This window comes from Schistocerca gregaria, chromosome 4 (assembly GCF_023897955.1).
Source record: "Schistocerca gregaria isolate iqSchGreg1 chromosome 4, iqSchGreg1.2, whole genome shotgun sequence".
Taxonomy (NCBI): domain Eukaryota; kingdom Metazoa; phylum Arthropoda; class Insecta; order Orthoptera; family Acrididae; genus Schistocerca; species Schistocerca gregaria.
Genome location: NC_064923.1, coordinates 288,647,694 through 288,674,176, shown reverse-complemented (window position 1 = coordinate 288,674,176; position 26,483 = coordinate 288,647,694). Strand labels below are relative to the sequence as shown.

The 26,483-nt window shown below is 44.1% G+C and overlaps 1 protein-coding gene across 1 annotated transcript in view; it reads left to right on the top strand.

The window, feature by feature from the left end:
* The window catches only part of LOC126365980 (protein limb expression 1 homolog), a 298,994-nt gene extending 274,112 nt beyond the window's left edge, over positions 1 to 24,882 (top strand). Inside the window, exon 4 of the mRNA XM_050008787.1 lies at positions 20,373 to 24,882. Coding sequence (XP_049864744.1) covers positions 20,373 to 20,786 — 414 coding nt within the window. The 3' untranslated portion in view covers positions 20,787 to 24,882. The remainder of the gene's footprint in view (positions 1 to 20,372) is intronic.
* The last annotated feature ends 1,601 nt before the right edge of the window (positions 24,883 to 26,483 follow it).

Here is a 26,483-nt window from a genome sequence, read left to right as displayed (position 1 = left end):
GTAAGGCGGGTGCCAGGTTGAGATTCATTGGGAGAGTCCTTAGAAAATGTAGTCCATCAACAAAGGAGGTGGCTTACAAAACACTTATTCGACCTATACTTGAGTATTGCTCATCAGTGTGGGATCCGTACTATGCCGGGTTGACAGAGGAGATAGAGAAGATCCAAAGAAGAGCGGCGCGTTTCGTCACGGGTTTATTTGGTAAGCGTGATAGCGTTACGGAAATGTTTAGCAAACTCAAGTGGCAGACTTTGTAAGAGAGGCGCTCTGCTTCGCGGTGTAGCTTGCTGTCCAGGTTTCGAGAGGGTGCGTTTCTGGATGAGGTATCGAATATATTGCTTCCCCCTACTTATACCTCCCGAGGAGATCACGAATGTAAAATTAGAGAGATTCGAGCGCGCACGGAGACTTTCCGGCAGTCGTTCTTCCCGCGAAACATTCGCGACTTGAACAGGAAAGGGAGGCAATGACAGTGGAACGTAAAGTGCCCTCTGCCACACACAGTTGGGTGGCTGCGGAGTATAAATTTATATGTATAAGTAGTACACAAAGTACCCTCCGCCACACCGAAACGTGGTTTCCGGTGTATAGATGTTGATGTGGATATAGATGTAGGTACCCAGCCAGAGGGAGAATACGAGTTACAGTTAAATGTGGACTACGAAACAAAGAGCAGCTTGGCAATTTTCACATTCATAAATCATTGCCAGAGGTAAAAAAATATGTGATACGTTACGAAAAGAAACCATAAGGCCAACTCGGTTCTGAACCTCGTACGTTCGGCTTTGTAGTGTAATATTTAGATACTTAGCCATCGAGCCAAAAAAAAGGTTACGTCAGGAACTATAGTAATCCACGGAAAACGTAACATCGGTAACAAATTTCTATTATTTATTAATACCGCACTCTCATCGTCAGATACTGCTGGTGGACATTTGATATATTGCGCCTACTTTTGGTCCAGCTGGATGAAGCTGTTGTGTTTAGATCAAAACATACTAAAATTACAAAGTAAATGTAAATTTTCATTGAGAGCGTATAGGAATCAGGGTGAATAATAGTTTAAATGCCTGCTATTCATTATTAGACATAATAGCCTAATTTCAAAGTATACTTTATTGTATAGATTACATTGACATTAAGCCAAGCAATCTGACCAAAGGTGAGTATCAGAAAACTAAAAATTTCAGTAGGTTACAGGTATCAGATGGTAAAGGAGATAACACACAAATATATAAATAGTAGAAAATTTGTACTGTCGTTTCGTGCTTTGTACTGAAAAATAAAAACGACTGAAATTATCAAAGTGAACAATTTGTGACACGTACACCAAAGTAAGAACGACGTGAGTTAACCTTTTGTAGAAGAGCGTATACTGGAGACGTAATTACGAAGGTAATGAAAATGAAATTGAGATGGGCAAGGCATGTAGCCAGGCGAATGGGTCGTAAAAGAAATTTTATTTTCTGTCTACATTGCATTTATTTTAACTACCAATCCGCCCCAGCTTTACACCGTTAGTACTACTTTGTTGCGGTCGTACAACTTGTCTCACTAAGTGGCAATAAATTATACACGCAAACGTTTCTCGTCAATCAGCGTGTCTAATCGTAAAAACCGTAACGAAATCCCTGCAGTAGTTTCTCGGATTGTCCTTCGGCCGGTCGGAGTGGCCGTGCGGTTCTAGGCGCTACAGTCTGGAACCGAGCGACCGCTACGGTCACAGGTTCGAATCCTGCCCGGTCATGGATGTGTGTGATGTCCTTAGGTTAGTTAGGTTTAATTACCTCTACGTTCTATGCGACTGATGACCTCAGAAGTTAAGTCGCATAGTGCTCTGAGCCATTTGAACCATTATCCTTAACATACATAGAGAAAAACGCAGCGGGGACTTCAATTTAAGATACATATGGTTTCATAAGCTGCGACATCGTCGCGAAAAAACACAGTGCCCCGTATTATTCAATAAATTTAATTTACGTCTATGGTCACAATATTTTTGTTTAACAGATTGCCGGTTTCGGTCTTTAGTGACCACCATCAGATCTGCAGAAAAATGGGAAAAACATAAATACACTTGCAAACTGTATACAGCCTAAGAACAATACATAGACCATAATAAAAAGTAGTACTGACAAAATTTACATTTGTGCACTTTAAATACGAAGAGGCAAACCTGTTTCATAAAAACAAAGTCCTAATGTACTGCAGCCACAGTGGCATCGTCAAATGTTAAATGCGGAATCAGCACCAGCATCGTCAAAATACATATGAATCACATCACATGCACGAGTTATGTTGTCAGCAGTACTACTGTTATATATATTAAGCTGTATACAGTTTGCGAGTGTATTTATGTTTTTCCCATTTTTGCTTCAGATCTGATGATGATCATTAAATACCGAAACCGGTAATCTGTTAAACAAAAAGATTGTAACCATAGACGAAAATTAAAGGAAACGTAATACACAGGGTGTTTTCGTAATATTTTGCAAAAATTTTACAGAACATAGAGGGTGCTCCACTGGACAATTTGAGATAGAAAACCTGGGGTCGTATAAGCCAGCTTACGATGATAATAGAAATAAAATCACATCACTGTGTGCTTTTTATTTACAATAGTTACAATTAACTGCAGATAGCATCACTGACACAATGGACATACCATTTGTACTATATCTTACATAATGATCTGAAACTGATGGCCATCAACCTCAATGCAAACAAGGAATCGCCGAACAAGATTCTGGGGCACCCTGAAAAATATCCTGGTGTGTTTCGAATCACTTCACAGGCAGCTACAATTCCGACAATTAATCCCATCTCCATTCCACTGGGATCTCACACACAAGTGGCTTTAGATACCCCATAGGTGATCTCGCAGGCCATGGAATAGAACGTCCCCTTCCAATCCAGCAACCAGGTAATACAGCACTGAGATGGTTGCAGACATCCACAATGAAGTGGGGCGGTGCACCGCCATGTTGTATACAAAACCTCTCATGGCCGGCCGAAGTGGCCGAGCGGTTCTATGCGCTTCAGCCTGGAACCGTGCGACCGCTCTGGTCGCAGGTTCGAATCCTGCTTCGGGCATGGATGTGTGTGATATGTTTAGGTTAGTTAAGTAGTTCTGAGTTCCAGGGGACTGATGACCTCAACTGTTGAGTCCCATAGTGCTCAGAGCCATTTGAACCACAACCTCTCATGAACGGCCAAGGGTATGTTCTCCAACACCTCAGAAGGAACTCTTTGCACGAACCTCAAGTACAGGTGGCAGTTCACATGGCCAGGTAGAAGACAATGGCCCAATGAGACTGTCGCTTGCAATGCCGCCTAAGATATTTACAGAAAAGAGTGCTTCATGGTATGGCTCTACTACAGTGTGATGGTTTTCCTCGTCCCAATTATGGCTATTCCCGCTATTCTACATACCACGACGATCCAATGAGGCCTCATCAATAAACAGGAAATGTGGTCGATCAGTTAATTGTTGGACCAACCACTGATACAAAGCGGCCCTTGGTGCAGTTTCAGTCACAAGAATTGCATGTGCTCGTTGTGGGTAATATGGATGTAAGTGTTGTTCGTGGAGTACTCGCGACATGCTAGTACGTTCAGCCCCATTTCACTTGCAGTGCGACGAGTACTTCTAGCGGGGTCCGCTGCAACACATTCGAACACCTACTCTTCAGAATCGGGTGTGGTCCTCATGTTTCCAGGTCCCTCGTCTCTTTTTTCCAATGAACCAGTCTTCCGCAATCTTCAGTCGAGAAAAATAAACACTCATCGTGATGGATGGTGCCAGTTAGGAAATAGTTCCCTGCACAGCCTTTCAGCAGCGAGAACATTGCAACTGCTGACAAGGTGCATGTCAGTGAGTTCTGCGAAATTGTACCACTACTGCTCCATCTTATTGTACTGTATGTTTCTGAATAACAGTGACCAATGAATGGGTCTGTCATTCATTCTTAGCACGTACTGTCATGGGACACTGTAAATACGATGTAACAGAACCATATTACGGACAAGTAAAGTAAACAAAATTGCATCTTGACTTCCTAGTAATCAGGCTCCTCCTCCATGCTTCCTTGCAGGAAATAAGATACATGTAAATAAACAGCACAGTACGTGTAAACTTGTACCATGTTAGTTGTATATAAGCTGGAAAACAGTAATCATATACAGTGCGATACATAAGTTTACTTCCCTATCACCTTAAGCTGGCTTCTCCGACCCCAAGTTACCTACCTCAAATTGTTCAGTGGAGCATTCTCTATGTCATGTTACATTTTTACACGCTCTTACGGAAACATCCTGTATAAACAGGGTCAGACAACTAAAACAGGCCACCCCAATTATATCTACAATAGATAAAAGACAGGCCACCCCAAATGTATCCACAATGGATAAATATATCGAGATGCCGTTTTCGCCAAGTTGTAGGGGATAATATGGTGAATTTCCAGACGTTCGCAACTATTTTTTTCTCGTTTATAGACTCCGAATTACGACATCGATTTGTATTTTCTGATGGATCTATATAATTTGTTCGTTTCTAAGGGAACTTCAACAACATAACATATATGGGACTTGATCAAATAGTGTCAACATAACAGCGCCAGAATCCATTGCCCCGCCGACAGGAGAAGAGGTTGCATAAACGACTGCCCTATTATACCAAGCAAACACGTGACTCAGAAATGGTGCATGTGTTTGTTATCATGGCTGCATCCTGAGCATTACTACATGCTATAAAGTGATTCCGAAGAAACAATACTGCACATTTAATTTCATTGGGGCTCACGCCATCGCAAGCCCGTCTTATAAGGCATTTCACGGCTTCGAGAGTCGTTGGTGTTACCTTATCGGCCGCTGTGGCCGAGCGGTTCTAAGGGCTTCAGTCCGGAACCGTGCTGCTGCTATGGTCGCAGGTTCGAATCCTGCCCCAGGCACGGATGTGTGTGATGTCCTTAGGTTAGTTAGGTTTAAGTAGTTCTAAGTCTAGGGGACTGATGACCTCAGATGTTAAGTCCCATAGTGCTCAGAGACATTTGAACCATTTGTATCATTGCACAACACATAATTCAGAAAGTGTGACGTCGTAAACAAAGAGCTCTGTGAAAACGAAATGGCAAGGCGAAATGCGTTAGAGGTACAGGTGAAATATGTTTGCAAATACTAGTGAAATATATTAAATATATGTGAAGTATATGTGACATGTAAGTAAGCTGTCAAAGGTGCAGGTAAAAAGCTCCTCCTAAACGTGTGGATCGATTTCAATCGAACTTGGTATACATATTACTTACACTATATGATCAAAAGTATCCGGACACCTGGCTGAAAATGACTTACAAGTCCGTGGCGCCCTCCATCGGTATTGCTGGATTTCTATATGGTGTTGGCCCATCGCCCATCAGATGTTAAGTCCCATAGTGCTTAGAGCCATTTGTTACCTTATTGACTCCTTGTGTTAATTTTTGCCACAAATAAAAGTACTGAAGTGTTAAGACAACTTTGAGTTTCCTGTAAGACCATTACAATGCTCTCCAAATGTTCTTCTCTTAAGAGGCTGTTACTGTACCAGGTGCATTCAAGTTCTAAGGCCTCCGATTTTTTTTCCAATAAACGTTTTTTCAGCACTGGCGGTTACCCGAAATTTTTTTGGTGGCAGTGTATCTGTGTGCTTCCATTGAGCTGATTGGCGCTTTGTTTCTGGATTGTTAAATGGCATCCACGTCTCATCCATTGTCACAATCGACGAAAAGAAAGTCCCATCCATGCTCTCGTTGCGCGTCAACATTGCTTGGCAACATGCCACACGGGCAGCCATGTGGTCGTCCGTCAGCATTCGTGGCACCCACCTGGATGACACTTCTCGCATTTTCAGGTCGTCATGCAGGATTGTGTGCACAGAACCCACAGAAATGCCAACTCTGGAGGCGATCTGTTCAACAGTCTTTCGGCGATTCCCCAAGACAGTTCTCTCCACTTTCTCGATCATGTCGTCAGACCGGCTTGTGCGAGCCCGAGGTTGTTTCGGTTTGTTGTCACACGATTTTCTGCCTTCATTTAACTGTCGCACCCACGAACGCACCTTCGACAAATCCATAACTCCATCACCACATGTCTCCTTCAACTGTCGATGAATTTCAGTTGGTTTCACACCACGCAAATTCAGAAAATGAATGATTGCACGCTGTTCAAGTAAGGAAAACGTCGCCATTTTAAGTATTTAAAACAGTTCTCATTCTCGCCGCTGGCGGTAAAATTCCATCTGCCGTACGGTGCTGCCATCTCTGGGACGTATTGACAATGAACGCGGTCTCATTTTAAAACAATGCTCATGTTTCTATCTCTTTCCAGTCCGGAGAAAAAAAAATCGGAGGCCTTAGAACTTGAATGCACCTCGTATAAACGGAATCGGAGGGGCATCCGTCGGGTTGATATTACACCGATTGCATTATGTCCAGTGGGATGTCTTCCATTAACTGCGACAGCAGCATATCTTAGGAACTCAAGATACTTGAATGAATTTAGTTTCCCATCAGTTAAACAAGGATCAATGATGTGAGTCTTGAAAAACACGCACCAAACGTTGACAGACCAAGAGCGTTGTTCTCATCCACTTCGTTGAGTAACCGTGATTTTCAACTGATAATTAGTACGTACTGCGAAGGTGGACTTGCCCATGGTTTGTAAAAGATGTGAACATCAGGATATTCGTCATATTGACCGCTGTAACGTGATGAAAACCACACCTCGTTATAATTATTGAGTCTAGATATATCTAGGGTGGCCTGTCTTAGCTGCCTCACTCTGTGTCCAGATTGAATCGCTGCCCCTATCGATGTCGTCCTATGCTACTCGCAATGTTATATCTGACCTTCAGAGGCCACGCGCGAGATTTTCATATTTTCTCGCTCGCTAGGCACAAGCTACTATTCCTGCAGAAAAAAATGAAAAGGACCTCTTCGTAGGAAATTTAATGTAGGTAGATATTGTACTGGGATTCGTTTTCGCTAGAGATCGTAGTTTTCGAGTTATTCAGGAAAAACGTACAGAAGTGACCTGTAAACGCACCGCCAATCCCACACTCAGCATCCACTGGTTAAGATTTTTAGTATGTTATTCATGGCACTCTCTCCTACCACAGTACAAATATTTGCGACTGCACGAGTTATTTCTCCCAATCGACATTTTTGGTCTTCATTGACTGGCTTTATAACGCCATCCTCCTAATCAAACCCATAAAACCGGTGAAATTAACAGCATAAAATAAACTATTACATCATTGTATTTGTCAGGCCTTCTGACTACGAAACTACTGTGCTTGTTAGGGTTAAGTTTGGATAGAATTGTCAACATAATTAATTTTAGCTTAACGTTTACAAAAGTTCTTTCATTATGCTCACGAGCACGTTTAAATTAATAGTGTTAACGTAATAGCCGTCTGTGCTGGTGGTGTAATAGCTCAGATAATAGAGGCCAAAAAAAGGTTGAATATCGGGAGCGGTTGGTGTAGTTTTGTATTTTTTGTACAGTGGAACGATCAACATACTAAAAACCCCTGCTGGTGAAGGATGAGTGCCGGGGTGGAGGTAGGTTGATGCTGATTGTTGAATGTTTTTCTTGAATACCTCGAGAACTATGGTCTCCAACGATAACGATTCCCAGTACAAAAAGGTCTTGTTCGTTCTTTCTGTAGTATTAATAGTTTGCACGTAGCGAGCGGCAAAATGCGAAAATCTCGGCCGTGGTTTTTGCAGGCCAAATGTAACATTGCCGGTTACTTAAAAGGACATCAGCACGAGCAGCTGAATCATCGTGCATAGACATATAGAATATTCACCAAAGATTTTTGTTTTTCGCTGAGAAGAAGGCCTACATCAGCGAAATTCACCCAAAAGTTTACTATTTGTTTACTCAGGCACTGGGAAAAAGTTAGGAAGCTTAAGGTTAACATTTCGACGACGTCTAGGGGTCATTAGAGACGGAACACAATCTTGGATTTGGGAAGGAGTCGATCGTAACTATCAAGGCAATCTAAATCTGGATGGCCAGATGGGGATTTGAACCACTGTCCTCCAGAGTGCGACCCCAGTGTCTTAGCTCCGCTCCACGTCGCTCGGTGGCGTTGGACAGGTACAGCGAAAAGAAAACTGACGGCGTGAATGTTGCGGTTAAAATATGTCATATCAATAAAACGCTAGGCAAACAGGGAACCACTGTATCAAAGAAATAACCGGAGAATGATGTTATATGTGTTGAAAGTTACGGACAATGCTCTCGTCTTTGCGCCGGCGCAAACCCTCCACAGTGCATGCTTCTGCCTAGGCAGCGCGCAGCTATGGCAATTAACGCGTGCGTGAGCACAATTTCCCACTGTCATGCACACACCAGTAACAGGCCGCTATAAATGTTGTACTTGCGTAGGCTTCGCTTTTCGCTGTTTTACTGCGTCTCCTGCACTCCAAAGATATGTGTCCCTGCTGCAGGTCATGCTTCGGCTGCAAACCCTGCGTTCCAGGCTGTGGCTAAGCATCTTCAGGCAGAATTTATTCAAGAACACGCAATAAGAAGAAAGCTCGTAAAACGACTACACTCCTGCCTCACTTTTCACGCAGTAATGGTTGGCTGCAAGTTTTGACGTTGTGTACAAACTGTTGAGAAAAGCGAATAGTAAATCCATGTTCGCAGACCATCAGCATTAATTTTTGTTACGGAACACGACAGTCGCAATGGAAACATGGCCATCGTGAAGCCTCGCAGCCTCAACCGGTATAATTCATGCGCAGCGCGGCGTGGAGCACTCGCTGGAATAAAGACGTCGCCACGAGACACGCGCTGGTGTCTCGTAAAACCGCCTGACCTTTGCAGAGAATCAGTTGCTCGCTCTGTGCTCGCTCCCACACTTAGGGACAGAGAATGTGGTCTGTCGTCGTCGACAGAGAATAGTGGCGGAATGGAGATGTGGCAGCGGATTCTGGTAAGTCTAGCAGGCCAAAGAGAATGAAAAAAGGTGGTGACATGTGACAGTGACTCTGGAAAGCTAGAGTAGCCGACTCGTTGTAACCAATGTGGATGAAGAACTACAGCTATGATTTAAAATGGCGGTCTGTGTAGGTACAATTTGAAACCAGTCACTTTTTGAGATTGTTACGATCTTAAGTTGTTTTCGAACCATTGCAAGCTCATCATCAGATGGAGGTGTTACTGGAAGATTACGTTCTGGATCATCTGCGGTTAAACGCTAGGTTCGTAGTGCTCGCGAAAATATGCACACTAAATGTAAACTGAACGAAAAGATCGTTATATTTTATGACAGTTATAAAATCTGATCAAAAGCAACCGGAAAATTATTTATTTATTTCTAATTCATGCTACCAGTCACTTTTTTATTTTATGTTTAATCTATCATAATACAACGCCTTTCGAACATGTTCTGTTCATCTTCAGGTGTTTATACATACATACATACAGAGAAATGTTACTTAAAAATAAGTAGTCTTGAACTAGATTAATCTAGAACTCTTTGTCCACTGTTTGTTACTGTAGCGGCTGGTGTGGCATTTGGGGAGGGGGGGGGGGGGGGGTGGAGGAGGCAGATAGATTTGCATCAGTTACTGCAATCCTATACAGGCTGTGATATCACACATAGTCAACCACAAGGAAGAAAACCAGCAGAAGACATCACTGACTTCGAATTCTAGCCATCCACTGCCCCCTTCCCCCCCCCCCCCCCCCCCCAAATGCCACACCAGCCGCTACAGTAACAAACAGTGGATAAAGGGTTCTAGATTAATCTAGTTTAAGAGTGTTTATTTTTAAGTAATATTTCTTTGTATCTATGTATGTATGTATAAACGTCTGAAGATGAACAGAACATGTTCCAAACGCGTTGTATTATGTTAGATTAAACATAAAATAAAAAAAGTGACTGGTTGCATAAATTAGAAATAAATAAATAATTATGCCACACAGTCACGGTTCACAAACATAGCCAGTATGACCGAGAATAACCGGACACTTATTGGTGGACAGTAACACCCTTTGGCTTTGACAGCTTCAATTCCGGTGAGGACATTTTCAGCGAGGTGTCTGAATGTCTGTGGAGAAATGGCAGCTCTCTCTTTCTCAAGAGCCGAAATAAGAGAAGGTAGTGTTGTTGGACGCTGGGATCTGGTCAGAAGTCTAAGCTCTAACTCATCCTGAAGGTGCTAAATTATTTTCTTGCCGGGGATATGGGCGGGTCAATACATTTCATACAGACGCTCCTTTACAGAGCGGAGTGTTGTCATACTGATTCAAATAAGCATTGTTTCCAAGCTGATCCTCTACTGTACGCAGTTCAAAATGCTGCAAAATGTGTTCATACCTTTCTTGAGCCCAGGGAACCAGACCAAAACACGTGAAACACGCCGGTAACACCATCTCCCCTGTACGTCACTGTTGCCTCTATAAGTGATGGCAGGTAACGTTCTCCAGGCATTCGCCAAACCCAAACCCTTCCATCCGATTACTACAGGGTATAATGTGATCGAGCATTGCTTAGCACTGACTATAGAGAAGTTTAACTTATAGGTGATTCTCGGCCATTGTACCATGTCTAACTCCTTATGCACAGTTGTTGTCCTAACTGGACTGCTGGTAGCACTTTGGGCCTAATGGTTAGCCTGGACGTTGTGTCACTTTTCATTAGGGTGCCAATACAAGATTGGATTTTTTGGCCGAACATTTTCCATCTGGAATCATTAAGTTGTTCCGTCACGTCTCAACGACAACGTACTTCTTGTACTGCTATGAATATTATAAGATGACGGACGGCACAGCCATGGGATCACCACTGTCTCCAGCAGTCGCAAATTTCCTCATGGAGCACTTTGAGGTGCAGGCTCTACAAACTGCGACATAACGGCCGTCTTGCTTTCTACGATGCGTTGATGACATCTTCCTCAAATGGCCTCATGGTGAAGATACGCTACAGCATTTCGTCGATCACATGAATGGTTTCCATCCCAACATTAAATTTACTGTCGAGATGAAGAAGCAGGACAAGCTACGATTCTTGGATGTTTTGGTTGAGCGGAAGGCAGGAGGCCAGCTTGGTCATTCAGTGTACCGCAAACCAACACACGCTGATCGGTACTTGAATGCCAATAGTTCCGACCAACCTGTACACAAGAAAGCGATCCTGAACACGTTAGTTCATACAGCCAAGATTATCTCTGATGACGACCACCTACAGTCTAAATTGCAGAACTTAAAACGTGTTTTCAGGGAAAACTTATACAGCAAAAGAGACATCGCAAACGCTTTCAAGGGCCGTCGACGAAAGAGACCTAGTGAGTCAGTAGAAGAGGCCAAACGGAGTGCATTCCTGCCATACTGTGGAGCAACTAACAGCAAGTTAGGACGTCTGCTGCAGAAACATGGGCTAAGACCAGCGTTCCGGCCCGCCCCCAAGATACGAGATAGGTTGCGCCCTGTTAACCACGACATTGCTCTTTGCGTTTCCGGCGTGTGTGGTGTACCCTGTGAATGTGGCAGCATGTGTACCGGACACACATTTCGCACGGTCGCAAACCGTTGTACTGAGCACAAGCGCCATATAAAACAGAGGGAGCTTGACAAGTCGACCATAGCGGAGCATTGCGTAGAAAACGGACATAAAATATAGTTCGAAAATACAAAAGTCTTGGCTCATGCATCTACATATTGGGACTCCGTTATAAAGGAAGCTGCCGAGATTCGTATGAACACCGGCCGGCGTGGCCGTGCAGTTCTAGGCGCTTCAGTCCGGAACCGCGTGAGCGCTACGGTCGCAGGTTCGAATCCTGCCTCGGGCATGGATGTGTGCGACGTTCTTAGGTTAGTTAGGTTTAAGTAGTTCTAAGTTCTAGGGGACTTATGACCTCAGCAGTTGAGTCCCATAGTGCTCAGAGCCATTTGAACCATTTTTCGTATGAACAACAACAATTACAATAGAGACCAGGGGTACACACTCACCACGGCATGGGGGCGGGCGTTGCCCATCGAAAGAAAGCAGAGACAGATGCGCGACGCGGGAGCGGAAATTACAAACGTGGAGCCTATCCTTGGCGCCGCCTGACTTCATTGGTGCTCCGCTGGCTGCACGGATCGACTTACGCGCGCGTCACATTGGGTCTATCTGATTGGCTGCTGCTGATGTCATCATGCCTATATAAGCGAAAAACCGTAGCAGCCCCGGGACTCAGTGAACTCCTGACGACGATGGAAGAGATGGTCATCGAAAGCTCGAGGATTTTATTCGAAATGACGCGGTTTGAAAACCGAGGAAGTTTTATTCATGTATGCCGTCTCGAAAGACTAGGACACTTTGGAACTCTGCCGATTTCATGTGATTTCTTGTAACCACTCTCCCCAATGCTACACGGTCCTTTTCCAAGGTGTTCCTGGTCTTGGTGTACTTGTGGTTGTTGCTTCCCATTTCTACTGCAAAACAACGTCACCAATAGTCGACTTGGGCAGCTTTAGAAGGGTTGAAGTGTTCCTGGTGGATCTGTCAGTCAGGTGACATCCAGTGATTAGCCCACGTTCGGAGTCAATGAGCTCTCCTAACCGACCCATTCCCTATTACTGGCTCCCTGCTGTAAGCGCAATGCTGTCCGTCTCTTTTCTTATAGCGGTGGGTACGCCTCGCATGACATCTAGTGGTCAGTTATTCCAAATTCTGGACCCATTTTCGAAAAATCGTGTGTATTCAAGTACAAATTCAAAATGAACACGCTTTATACCAATGAAAAGAGAAAGTTTCAAAGTTTTTGGTGGGCGGGCGGTGACGGTTTCAGAAGCTGCCTGTAGAATTCGCGCAGCAATAGGGCCGTCATTCCGTTTCACTGTCAGCTGTCAGTAAGATAGTGACTGTGGAGCACAAGATTTTCTGCGTTCTTGAGTTCGCGAAAAGAGTCGCAAATTGCAGTGCAGCCTGCATTTCTTACAAAATTCAGTAATCAACCAACAACTCGCAAAAGCATTAGCCGTTGGATTAAGTAATTTAAAGTGATTGGGAGTGTGTGCTAAGGAAAAAGCACAGGCCCACAGCGTGTGTCAGAGGATGATGTCTGACGGATACAAGAAAGTTTTGTGCGCAGTCCCAGTAAGTCTACCAACAGAGCCAGCCAACTGTGTGGGGAGTCAGGTTGGTTTCCATTCGGAAAGTGGGTGCACTCAGCGACCGTTATGTGACATAAATTACAGAGTGCAGCAATCAGTTGCCCTTTATAGATTTTATCACGCAAATCCAGATTTAGGCTAGTAGCAAGCCATTCTCAATGCGCTATTTTCTATTGTAAATCCATATAAGTTCCTGTTGTTCGGGCGTCAGTCACAGTTCTTTGAGGAACTGTGACTGCACTGTCGGGATTCAGGAAGCGAGCCTGCCCTCTATTGAGTCCGCCTTGCGGATTAACGACGAAGCCCCCAGTACTTTTATTAGAATTTTCTTCATTTATTCCTATGTTTGCTGTCTGTCCTGTCTTAGTGAAAGGTGCAGGTTTTAGGACCAGCCGACTACCCACATCGTGTGCAGTTTGTGCAGTGGTTCGTACAGCAAAGAGTGGATGATGTTGCTTTCCTTAGAAATGTTTTATTTGCAGACGAGGCCTTCTGTACACTTGATGGGTATTTTAACAGCAGGGTCGCATCTGTAACTATGATAACCTGCATGCGGTTGCTGTTACCTCGCACCACCGAAGTTTCTGCGTAAACATTTGGGTGTTAATTGTGGCCAATCATTTTCTAGGACCTGTAATTCTGCCACCTACGTTAACAGCAGCAATCTATTTAGAATTCCGACAGACCACATTTCCGGAGTTGCTGAACAATCTACCGTTTGCTGTGAGCAGAGGCGTCTGGTTTGAGCTTCATGGAGCTCCAGTACACTTAATTTTTGATGCGCGAGCGCAGCTAACTGTACATTTTAGGAACATTGTGTAGGGCGAGGAGGACCTCTTGCGTGACTAGAGCGTCCGCCTAATCTGATACTTTCTTTCTTTGGGTACATGTCAAGAGCATGGTTAAACGTTACTCCAGTTGTCACTACAGCTGAGCTGATAGCCCGAATCACAGATGCAAATCGCCAAATCCTCCATAATCCTGACCTACTCTCCAGAGTTGAACGGGCATTGATACGAAGGTGTGCAGCATGCACTAAGGCACACGATGGATTTTTTGGACCATTCATGTAATTTACTGTCAGAACGTGCCTTATTATAATAAACTGTAATTTTTGTCCAATTGCGGTTGTTCATCATTACAATCATAAGAATGCGTTTAAGGTACACTGCAAAGCCAAGACATTATGACCACTGCCCACTGCGACGTCTAATGCCGCCTGGTGGAGTTGCGGGTTGGTTGGGTTGTTTGGGTCTCATCGGATTAGGGAACAATGGGGAAGGAAGTCGGCCGTGCCCTTTAAGGGACCATCCAGGCGTTTTCCTGGAGCAATTTAGGGAAATCACGGAAAACCTAAATCAGGATGGCCGGACGTGGGATTGAACCGTCGTCCTCCTGAATGCGAGTCCAGTGTGCTAGCCACTGCGCCACCTCACTCGGTGAGTTGCGGCTGCGTGACGCGACAGCGAAAGTATGTAAGCGGAGCAGACATGGACGGGGGATCACCCAAGCGAAGATATGGGCTTCAAATGGAGAAATCCATAGAGATAAGCGGCTTTTGACAAAGGGAAGATTATTATTAAGCAGAATGTGTGAATGAGTATTTCGAAAACGGCGAAGGTGGTCGAATGTTCACGTGTTACTGTCGTGAGCATCTACGGGAAAAGAAGTATAAGGACAGTGAAAGTATCACTAGGCTCTAAAAGGTTGGACTTCCACGACTCTTCACGGAACGTGGGATTCGGAGGCTTGTCTGCTCTGTAAAGAATAGATGGTGATCTGTGACACCTCTGCCGAAGAGCCCAATGCTGGAGCACGCACAAGTGTTTTGAAGCACACCGTTCATGGTACATTGTTGAACATGTAGCTCCGCAGCAATCCACCTCCGTGTGTTCACATGTTGATCCAATAATATCGTCAGTTACGATTGGCATGGGACCATCGGGATTCGACCGTCGATCAATAAAAACGTATCGTCTCATCGGGAGAATCACATTGTTGCAAGGTCGATAGTCGTTTCCACCAAACGCCGTCATCGAGGTAAACGGCAGCTAGAAACGTGCATCGCGTCACAGATGCAGGCTGGTGGGAGCAGTATTATGCTATGGGAGACATTCTCCTGCGTTTGCATGGGACCTGCGGTTGTAATTGAAGACACACTGACAGCTGCCAACCCCTTCATGTTTGATGTCTTTCCCGGCCGCGATGTGATCTTTCAGCAGTATAATTGTCCGTTTCTCGGAGCGAGAACCGTGCTACAGTGGTTCGAGGAGCATTATAGTGAACTCAACGTTGATGTCTCGGCGATTAATTTCGCTTATGTAAATCCTATGGAACCCATCTGGGTCACTACGGGGCGCCAACACGGCTGATGCAGATCAGCAGTCCGTTATTTACGCAAATTAGATGATCTGTGCATACACATCTAATGCCACGTACCTCAGCAAACCTACCAACAGACTGTCGAATCTGTGATGTATTTTGTTGCAAAGGCGAACAGATAAGCTATTAAGCAGGTGCTTATGATGTCTGGCTCATCAATCTATATATTCGTTATTAAAAAAGGATCCTCTTTTTGTGACCTGTCGTTCTTGAAAGTTTGTCACTGAGGTCCTGAAACACCCTGTATACTACATGTGTGTGACATTGTAACAAGCGTGTGCAACTAATAATGTTACAAAGATGACAGCGTCAGTCTGTAGAAACTGGTCATAGTAACAAACAGAATGGCTTCAAGAATAATATAACCCTGTATACTCTTTCTGCGTATGACATTTGAATATTTGTTTCCTTTTCCTGCTGTTCTTTTCAAAATGATAATTTTTCTTGTTGTCGTTGCTATATCTACGGACAGCATTGCAAGTTCATCGGCAAATCGTGAACACTGAATTATAAAATTCTTGTTTTTGCAGCCACTTTGCATTCAGTCATTTACTCCATATTTTCGGATCATCTTTCCCAGCAAACAACTGAATTTAATAGCGGACAAGACATCTCCTTGTCTAGCATCTGTTCGCATCTTGAAAGCTCTGCTGAAAGTTTAGCATTAGATTTTGTGTTTATAAGTGTTTGCCAAATTATATTTCTTCCAGCATGAAATTTTCGCTCTGCAGCGAAGTGTGCGCTGATGTGAACCTTCCCGGCAGATTATAACTGTGTGCACACAGTTTTAATCTGCCAGGAAGTTATATCATTCGCACTGAACTCCTCTAGTATTTTAAAGATTATTATTATTATTATTATTATTATATAGTAAAATATTGTAACTTTAACTTACTAAGGACATCTGATTAGATGTCTGTATCGTCTGGTTAACATACCAAATTCATTGTTTGTATGTCCTTTCCAACACTGTGACAACCATATCTGTCTCAGTGTTCAGACGTCCTCCCCGTGTTTGTAACCAGAGCCTGATGGCTCCAATCTCGTCAAGTGAAATAAGTGCATAAATAAATAACAAGAGCCTATTTTAATGTGACTGGTAAAATACTCAGAAGTAACTATTTGTATCAAATGTAACTTACCGTATTACTTATTGTAAGACCCCAACTATTTAGTGTCTTATTGGAGATACACTATGTGATCAAAAGTATCCGGACACCCCCCGAAAAACATATCTTTTTCAAAATAGGTGCATTGTGCTGCCACCTACTGCCAGGTAGCCCATATCAACGACCTCAGTAGTCATTAGACATTGTGAGAGAGCAGAATGGGGCGCTCTGGAGAACTCACGGAGTTCGAACATTGTCAGGTGATTGTGTGTCACATGCTTCATACGCGAGATTTCCACACTCCTAAACATACGTTGGTCCACTGTTTCGGATGCGATAGTGAAGTGGAAACGTGAAGGGACACGTACAGCACAAAAGCAAATAGCCCGACCTCGTCTGTTGACTGACAGAGACCGCCGACAGTTGAAGAGGGTCGTCATGTGTAATAGGCAGACATCTATCCAGACCATCACACAGGAATTTCAAACTGCACCAGAATCCACTGCAAATACTATGACAATTAGGCAGGATTTCATAGTCGAGCGGCTGCTCATAAGCCATACATCACGCCGGTAAATGCCAAACGACGCCTCGCTTGCTGTAAGGAGCGTAAACATTGGACGATTGAACAGTGGCAAAACGTTGTGTGGAGAGACGAATCATGGTAGACAGTGTAGCATTCCGATGGCAGCGTGTGGGTATGGCGAATGCCCGGTGAACGTCATCTGCCAGCTTGTGTAGTACCAACAGTAAAATTCGGAGGCTGTGGTGTTATGGTGTGGTCGTGTTTCTCATGGAGAGGCTTGCACCCCTTGTTGTTTTGCGTGGCACTATCACAGCACAGGCTTAAATTGATGTTTTGAGCACCTTATTGCTTCCCACTGCTGAAGAGAAATTCTGGGATGGAAATTGCATCTTCCAACAGCATCGAGCACCTGTTCACAATGCACGGCCTGTTGCGGAGTGGTTACACGACAAAAACATCCCTGTAATGGACTTGCCTACACAGAATCTTGACTTGAATCCTATGGAACACCTTTGGGATGTTTTGGAACGCCGACTTCGTGCCAGACCTCACCGACCGACACCGATATCACTCCGTGAAGAATGGACTGCCATTCCCTAAGAAACATTCCAGCACCTGATTGAACGTATGCCTGCGAGAATGGAAGCTGTCATCAAGGCTAAGGGTGGGCCAACACTATGTTCAATTCCAGCATTACCGATGGAGGTCGCCACGAACTTGTAGCTCATTTTAGCTAGGTGTCCGGATACTTTTGGTCACATAGTACATGAACTCCTTATGAACTTCTAGTCTTGAGGGTGATGATGATTTCCTTTATTCTGGACAGGGATGTGTGAGAAGTTTCATTTGACTAAATTTACTTTGTAGTGCTTCTTCAGTGTAATGTTTCGCTTTCTCTTCTGAAATTCCATAACAGATTTTCCATTTGCTTCTGAGAGGTAATTATTAGACACATCTGCTACACAATAACTGACGTATTGTTTTAGATTGTGACTCAAGATACTTGGCCGACGTTTATTTAATGATTTTTCAGGCATATCACCAACTCGTGTGGCTAACGTTGTCGAAGGTTCACACTTCACAGCTGGCGGCGCGCTGGAGGGTGAAACTTTGACAATGCTAGCATTTCATGTTGCCGAAACGCTTGAAAAATCACGAGGGGCGTTCAGTAAATAATTCGACACTTTTTTGCGTCCAATTGCGATTCCCGCTTCAACCACTTCATGAAGTTCCGATGGGTGGCGATGCTATACGTAGCCTTCAAAGTGGTATTTGTATCAGAGGTGCGTCCGAAGCAGAGAGCTGCCATTGAGTTTCTTTTGGCGGAAAACCAGAGCATCGCAGTAGTTATAGACGCTTGCAGCGGAGACGTGGCAGTGAACAGAAGCATGGGGAGTCATTGGGCGAGGAGTCTGTCATCATCGCAACAGGGTCGCGCAAACTTTTCCGATCTCCCGCATGCCAGCTAGTCGCACAAAGCTGTCTCTCCTGTAATGTTGGAACGTGTGGACACTCTCATTAGAGGTGATCGACAGATCACAGTCAAACACATCGCTGCTCAACAGGATATCTGTTGGTAGTCCTGACACACTCATCCAACAGTTGTGGCACTCAAAGGCCTTGTGTCCTCTGCCTTCCTTACCGTCTAGCGGGAACCCATAAAGAGCAACAAAGGAGCATCCTAACAATTTTTTGTCAAACATCATCACAGGCGATGAAACGTGGCTTCTCACTTAGAACCAAAAACAAAACGGCAATCCATTCAGTGGTGCCTCACAACATCTCCTTCAAAACCATACCCTTAGCCGATAAAGTCATGGTGATTGTCTTCTGGAAATGTTAAGCGGTTATTCTATTGTTGCCCTTTCTTATGGTGCAACGACCATGTCTGAAGTTTAATGTGTTACCCTCAGGAAACTGAAGAAACGACTTCCGCGTGTTTGTCGGTACAATGATGAAAACGAGATTCTCCTTCTGCATGATAACGCAAGGCCTCACTCAAGTCTTCATACCCGAGAGAAGCTCACAAAACTTCATTGGACTCTACTTCTTCATCCATCCTACAGCCCGGATCTCGCAGCGTCCGATTTCCATCTGGTTGTTCCAATGAATTACGCACTCCGTGGGACGCAGTACGTGGGTGATGAGGTTTTCGACACAGCAAGGTATTGGCTCTGACGTCGACCAGTAGAGTGGTACCATGCGGGCATGCATGCCTAGGGCTCTCACATTCAATGGGAATTACGTTGGAAAATAGGTTTTTGTAGTGAAGAATAATATGATGTATTGAGCTCCTGAATTAAAAAAACTTACTTTCAGAAAAAAATGTGTTGCGTTACTTATTGAACGCTGGCCGGTGTGGCCGAGCGGTTCTAGGCGCTTCAGTCTGTAAACGCGCAACCACTACGGCCGCAGTTTCGAATCCTGGCTCGGACATGGATGTGTGTGATGTCCTTAGGTTAGTTAGGTTTAAGTAGTTCTATGTCTAGGGGACTGATGACCTCAGATGTTAAGTCCCATAGTTTCTAAAGAGACGGGGCCCCTCCACGCCCGCACCAGTAAGTGGATCACAGGATGCTGGGCTGTGACGTTATCCGTGCGTCTGCGTAAGACTACGCATTAACACGGTCCATCAGGTGACACACAGCGGACGAAACGCGAATGAGGGTAGCAATTTGAATAGCAGAGGGAAAAAAGTTCCAAGGCTCGCTCCGAGCCATTTGAACCATTTGAGCTTATTGAACGCCCCTCGTCGGACGAAGATCGTACCGCGCGAGGTGGCGCAACGGTTGGCACACTGGACTCGCATTCGGGAGGACGACGATTCAAACCCGCGTCCGGCCTTCCTGATTTAGGTTTTCCGGGATTTCCCTAAATCGCTTCACGCAAATGCCGGTCTGGTTCTTTTGAAGTAGGACCGATTTCCTTCCCAATCCTTCCCTAATCCGATGGGACCGATGACCTCGCTGTTTGGTCCCCTCCCACCAAATCAATCAACCAACCAACCAACACAGATCCTGAGACACATAGCACCAGGTTATGGCAACATGTGGCTTCGAAAGCTTCAACAATGTTGGATTCATAAAATGTCTAATATAATTCCCCCTTTTTTTTTAAAAAAAATTGAAATGGTATCAATTTGAACGGCTTTTTTTTCTGGACACGTAGTAACGAATGTCTCTCCTTTTTTTTCTGTACAGGGTGACCCAGAGGAGGCGGACAACCCCAACACTGGCATCGGCGCCTTCCGGTTCATGCTGGAGACGAACAAGGGGCGCACAATGCTGGAGTTCCAGGAGCTGATGACAGTGTTCCAGCTGCTGCACTGGAACGGCTCGCTGAAGGCGATGCGCGAGCGGCAGTGCTCGCGGCAGGAGGTGGTGGCGCACTACTCGAACCGCGCGCTGGACGACGACATGCGCTCGCAGATGGCGCTGGACTGGATCGCGCGCGAGCAGGAGAACGCGGGCGCGCTGAGCCGCGAGCTGCGGCAGGCCGAGCGCGAGCTGGACGCGGCGCGCCTCGCCGGCCGCGAGCTGCGCTTCCCCAAGGAGAAGAAGGACATCCTGATGCTGGCGCACTCGCAGGCCGGCACCGGCTCGCTGCACAGCTAGGCCGGCCGCCGCCCCCACCCCGCCCTGCACTGCCGCCGCGTCGCCTGCGCACCTCCCGCCCTCGACACAGTACCTTCTTCCGAAACAATCGAGTGCTCTTCAATACTTATGTAGTGGCTCCATTCTTTAGTTTTTGGATCTCATCTTCATATCCTCTGGCTACGATTGTTTGGATGACCTATCCTTCTCCTCTGACTACCATACCTAACTCACTGAATGCCCTCTTCATGTTCTCTAGCTACCATACTTAAACCATTGTTTGTATATCCTTTCCGTAAGCTCTGGACACCATACCTAAATCATGTTTGGATGCTTGTATCCTCTGGCTATCGTACCAAAATCGTTGTCTGCATGCCTCCCCATACACTCCCCATAACTCATACTTTGGATATCCTCTCCATATCCTCTGGCTACCCATACCTCGTTGTTTGTATGTCCTCTCCATATCCTCTGCCTGCCATACATAACTCATTGTTCGTACGTCCACTCCATATCCTCTGACTTTTGGATGTCCTCTCTGTATCTCCGGGCTACCACACCTAACCCTTCGTCTTAACGTCCGTATTGTCTGGCTACCATACCTAACTCATTTTTTGTATGTCCTCTCCATACCTAACTCATTTTTTGTATGTCCTCTCCACGCCCTCTGCCTGCCATACTTCACTCATCGTTTGGATGTGCACTCCATATTCACTTCCTAACATACCTAATGTGACGCTTCCACGGACCGGTCTTCATTGCCACCTCATTACACACTACGGGCTCAACGAACCACATCAAGAAAGACAATCACCACCGTCAGTATCACTTTTTATGCTTATTCGGATTACTGGTTCACTCTTTCTTACATGCCACTGTAAGATTCGTATCTAATTGATGCGCATTACAGCTCCTCAGAAAGGCAAGCATTGTGTTACCAAAAAAAAAAAAAAAAAAAAAAAAAAAAAAAAAAAAAAAAAAAAAAAAAACAAGAGGAAAGGAAAGGAATAAACATAAGAAATGATCCGGACAAAGTTCGTCTTTCTTCATTGTTTGAAAGTGGTTATGGTGCCATCATATATCATGCCTAGGATTATTTTCAACCAGTATAAAACAGTGGACTCTGCACCGCAGCCTCTTATGACGTGGCGAAGTCAACGTTCACGTTTCTAATTTAAGTTTCGCAAGTGTCGTGTAACTTGACTCATATGCTGTTTATAAGACTCTGGGTGTAGCTCAAGCAACTAAACTGTCCGCCTGGTGATGAGAACAGTATGGTGCTGTGCTCTTTTTTTCAACAGTTGAGATGACCTATTGACACATAAATAACAAATAAAATATGTCCACAAATATAGCTTTTTACAGTTTACACTATTATTACACAAGAATACAGCTTCTTATTTTACGCAACCTAGGTTTAAAGTTACATGCCAATTTCCTATTGTACTGTTTCTTAGATGTCATTCGTATCTTCTGATGTGTTGTGGAATAAAGAATCTATAGCAACCATAGAAATTAAGAGACCAAGCGATGTACATGGAGATTTCACACCATTGAAATCGACCTGTCAATGTCTCAAATCGTCGTTTTAATTTTTCTGATGTACACTGTAAGTCATCTATATACCACTTACTTTCTCTTGTTGTTATAGACTATTTTGCTTCATAATATATCAGAACACACGAATAACAACTATCAAATATGAACACTTAAATGGAGTTCCAACCCAAAATCTGCAGCGTGTAAAATACAAAGTCGTAAAGCACACATAAAATATATGTTGCCTTGTATAATAATTACTGTATTGGACTAAGAATCAGTGGTAAGGTTAACAGAACTGAATCATTTCATTCTCCACTGTGAGAATGGATTGCATAAAAATAATGAACATAAATACTGTGGGAATATTGCACCTCAGATAGTTCCGCAATACACTGTTTTACTTCCAGGCAGATAATTTGTTTGACCGAACTGTGCATCCTCGTCACAAGAAATGTATATAGGATGTATTTTTCTTGAAATGGAGGTGCGTCCATCCTGTTGAGGACCATAAGCATCCAAACGCAGTCCACTACGAATACATGTGTTGTCATTCCAAAGGCACAGTTTATTGGATGGGGCCACCATTCTTGAAATCTGATACCACTCGCATCACATTCAGATACTCCTGACGGAATTGTAGTCGTGTCAGTCTTTTATCAGTGAAAGCGAAGATTCCTCTGGTTCTGGGAGAGAGATGTATTCCGTATTAGATAATAATCTATCCACTGAAAAACTGACATTAATGCGTGTTATACAATACTATGCTATTTAGTAGCACAGTTTCGTATTCAGCAAACAAGAACTTAGTGTTGTCCTTCTGCTTGCAGTGACTTGGCTAAATATCAAAACTTGCATGCAACATTTGTAACGAGACGACAGGAGAGAGTTGCATTTTATTCTTAATCTGGACATCTTTGTGTAAGGAGCCATGACAGAAACGAAAAAATTACCTGAAGAGCTAGATATTTCAGATACTCAATCTCTCAGTTATTTTGTAGCCTGTTCAGGGTGAAAAATAATATTGTGTTCTCCACAATTAGTAACAAGAAATGATCCGTCGGAGTTAGAGCGCATAAGAAGAGATTTTCATTCCATTTTAAGTTCTTTCAGACTGTTGTTCCTACTATTCTAGGAATTTACAGCAATATCTGCCGTTCGAAATTCATTATTCCGCCTTACTTCTAGCACCTCAGCAAGCATAAATTTGTTTTCTCTTTAGGTGTCGTATCAGAAAATACAGTTAAAAGGCCTTCTCATTATGTATCTCGTCTGGTCTGCAAACTCCTTATAAGGATGAAGAAGAGTGCACATTGTAAAATGAAGAAGAAAGTGCTGACCGAATTGCGAGACCAACCACGATATTTACGAACGGATGTGATTGGGCTGCAGTAATATTTATTCGCTGGGGAATGGAAGTAAGGGGCAGCCTTCTGCTAAAGCTCGTGTCCGGCGGCAGTGCAGTGACGAAACTAAGGCACCTCCTGCCATCTGCCGATATGCCTAACTTCACAGGATCATCGTGTGGTGCAATACACGCTTAACAAAACTAAAAAGGTTAATGAATTATTTTGTACTTATTAATGATCTCATTCAGTTTATGATTGATTCTTTTTTGTAATTAAATTTGTCGATTGCTTCGTTAAGGAAAAGAAATATTTCTGATGTCTTTCTGGTCGCTTAAAAATTAACCTGAAATATGATGCCTTAAAGGGGGGTCGAATACTGTACTTTGCGCAGAAACTTTGACTTCAGCCGTTCGTGGTGTACAGTGTAGACTGTTCAGCTCGCTTGTTCAGTGGACATCGATGACGAGGAATTGGTATCACCATCAGCCGTTTCTCTACTCTTTGACAGTCACGACACGAGATGCCGATGTGTTGTTCACCGTCAGTGTTCATGCTTGCTTCAGTTTTCCATGAGTCGGAGAAGCTTGTATCGTTGACGAAATAGGTATTATGCACGTTTTTGTCCCAGTAATTTAAAATCTTCGCCTCGGCCTACAAAGTGCAAGGGGAATTTCACAGCATAACATTGTTGCCTTACAGATACGAGAGGGAGCTGCATAAACCATCAACATATTTGATTTTGAGATCAAGTCAAGGCTCTATCACACCAGAAAGTGACCGAATGCTCATCGCACTTTCCCGTAAACATGGCGCGTCGTACAACTGGATGCGGTGAACATTTCATGCCTGTGGATGACGGACTGTCCAGTATGAGGCATAATTCAGTCACTCTCAAAGTCAGATAAACTTCCGACTCGAGAGTCGGGTGATATATTTACATCAGATGATATATTTACTTCATAATAATCGAAATCTATCTCATTACGAAATCTTCAGTCAATAATGAGGAAGTAGGGAGAACTCTGGCATCGGTCGTCAACTGCAAGGGAATGAGAATGTATATTCTTTAAGTTGTCGCAGGTGATATTATAAAATTTCTGTAGTTTGCAGAATGTTTTTAAAAGGGGAAGAAATGATTACAACAAAAGACGAGCAGGTGTCATTTAACATACACAGAAATAAGGCTAAGATAAGTCGTGTTGTGCAGGAATTCACTAAGAAAATAGAAATATCAGATATTTAGATGTGAAGGAAAATAGAAATATAATTCAAGAAGATTCAGTTTTCTATCCAGACGATGCTAAACTGAACCTCCCTTACACCTGGAAGTCAGATGCTTGACTGAGTTTAATTCGAAATTTTTAATACCGAAGGTAAAACTGCACGTTCTTGCCCCTACCTGGCAGTTTTATACTATCGCGATCACTGATGAATAACTCGACCACTCAAGAGTACAAGATCTTTGTAACAGATACAGCAGTCTTTCTGCACACAATAAAATAGAGAGATGTTATTGGAGGAGAAGGAAGGATGAGCTATTTTCTGGAACCCTCTTGGCATGAGGGACGAGGCGTGTTCGGTGGCAAATCAGTGAGGACTGGGCTGCCATATGCGGATACGGGCTGTGGGCGCACACTCCCCACATTCTCGGGGCCGCGCCTTGCTTTGCATTACCTCCACCTTGCTGTCTGCTACTTAATTACGCCTGCGTGCTGCCAAGCCAGCCTGCAAAACCGCGCGTTCCTCGCGAGGACGTGCACCACATTCCTGATGCAGCGAAGTCCTCCCCCGAGGCTCATTAAGTCCTGCAACAGTGACCGGACGCTCGACGCTCTTTCACGTACAAACTGACGTGTGGCCGGTTGGTAGTGGGTGGAAGCGCTGAACATTACAGCCCAGTGGATAATGGACTCTCCAAAATAATTCCGCCACTCTCAAAGTCCGGTAAACTTCCTGATGGAGATACTCTCATCTTCGGGAGTTACGTGATACATCTACATCACAATCATGTTAATTTATCTCTTTAAAAAATCTTCATCCAATAAGGAGAGAGCGGTGCAAACTCCGGCATCGGTCTTCAACTACAAGGGGTTTTTGGAACGTAACTGATATATCAAAGATGCCAGAGGGTTTCAGGTGAAGGACCTAGAACAGAAAATACGTTTTTATTTTTGAGATTATGTCGGGGCTCTGTCTTTCGTACGAGACACTCAGTGGCTTGAATGACTGAGCTGCTCCATAAATAAAGACAGGGCCAAAACTAAGTAGCTCAGAAGATATCTTAGTTCAGTAGTCCCAAGAAGATTACTATTTACCCATACTACTTACCTGAAACAGGGGCCAACACCATTACTTTTGGAAGCTCAGAGAAAACTTAATTTGGAGACTGACCTGTCGCCATTGAAATTATTCCACAGATGCTATTAATTTCTTGGATGTAATACTGTCTGAATGTAAATGTTGTTATATGCGAGTGCAGGCTTTCTCGGCGAATTTCACATATGAAGTTTTCAGGGGTCGTCAGCCGAGTAGCATCGTCGTCTCGTAGCAACGTTTCGATGGAATGCGTCTCCATCATCTTCTTCTCCTTAAGATGATGGAGACGCATTCCATCGAAAAGTTGCTACGAGACGACGATGCTACTCGGTTGAGAACCCGTGAAGACTTCATATATGTAAATCTTATCACAAGACTCTGAATCTGCTTCACAGGCATAACGCATTATAAAGTCAGTGCCACTTTAATGCAAGGATTAGTAGTTTACGTTCGTTCCCGACTGTAGAAGGGGACTCTAGTGTCCTACTGTGCCACTAGACAGCTAGTCAAGTTC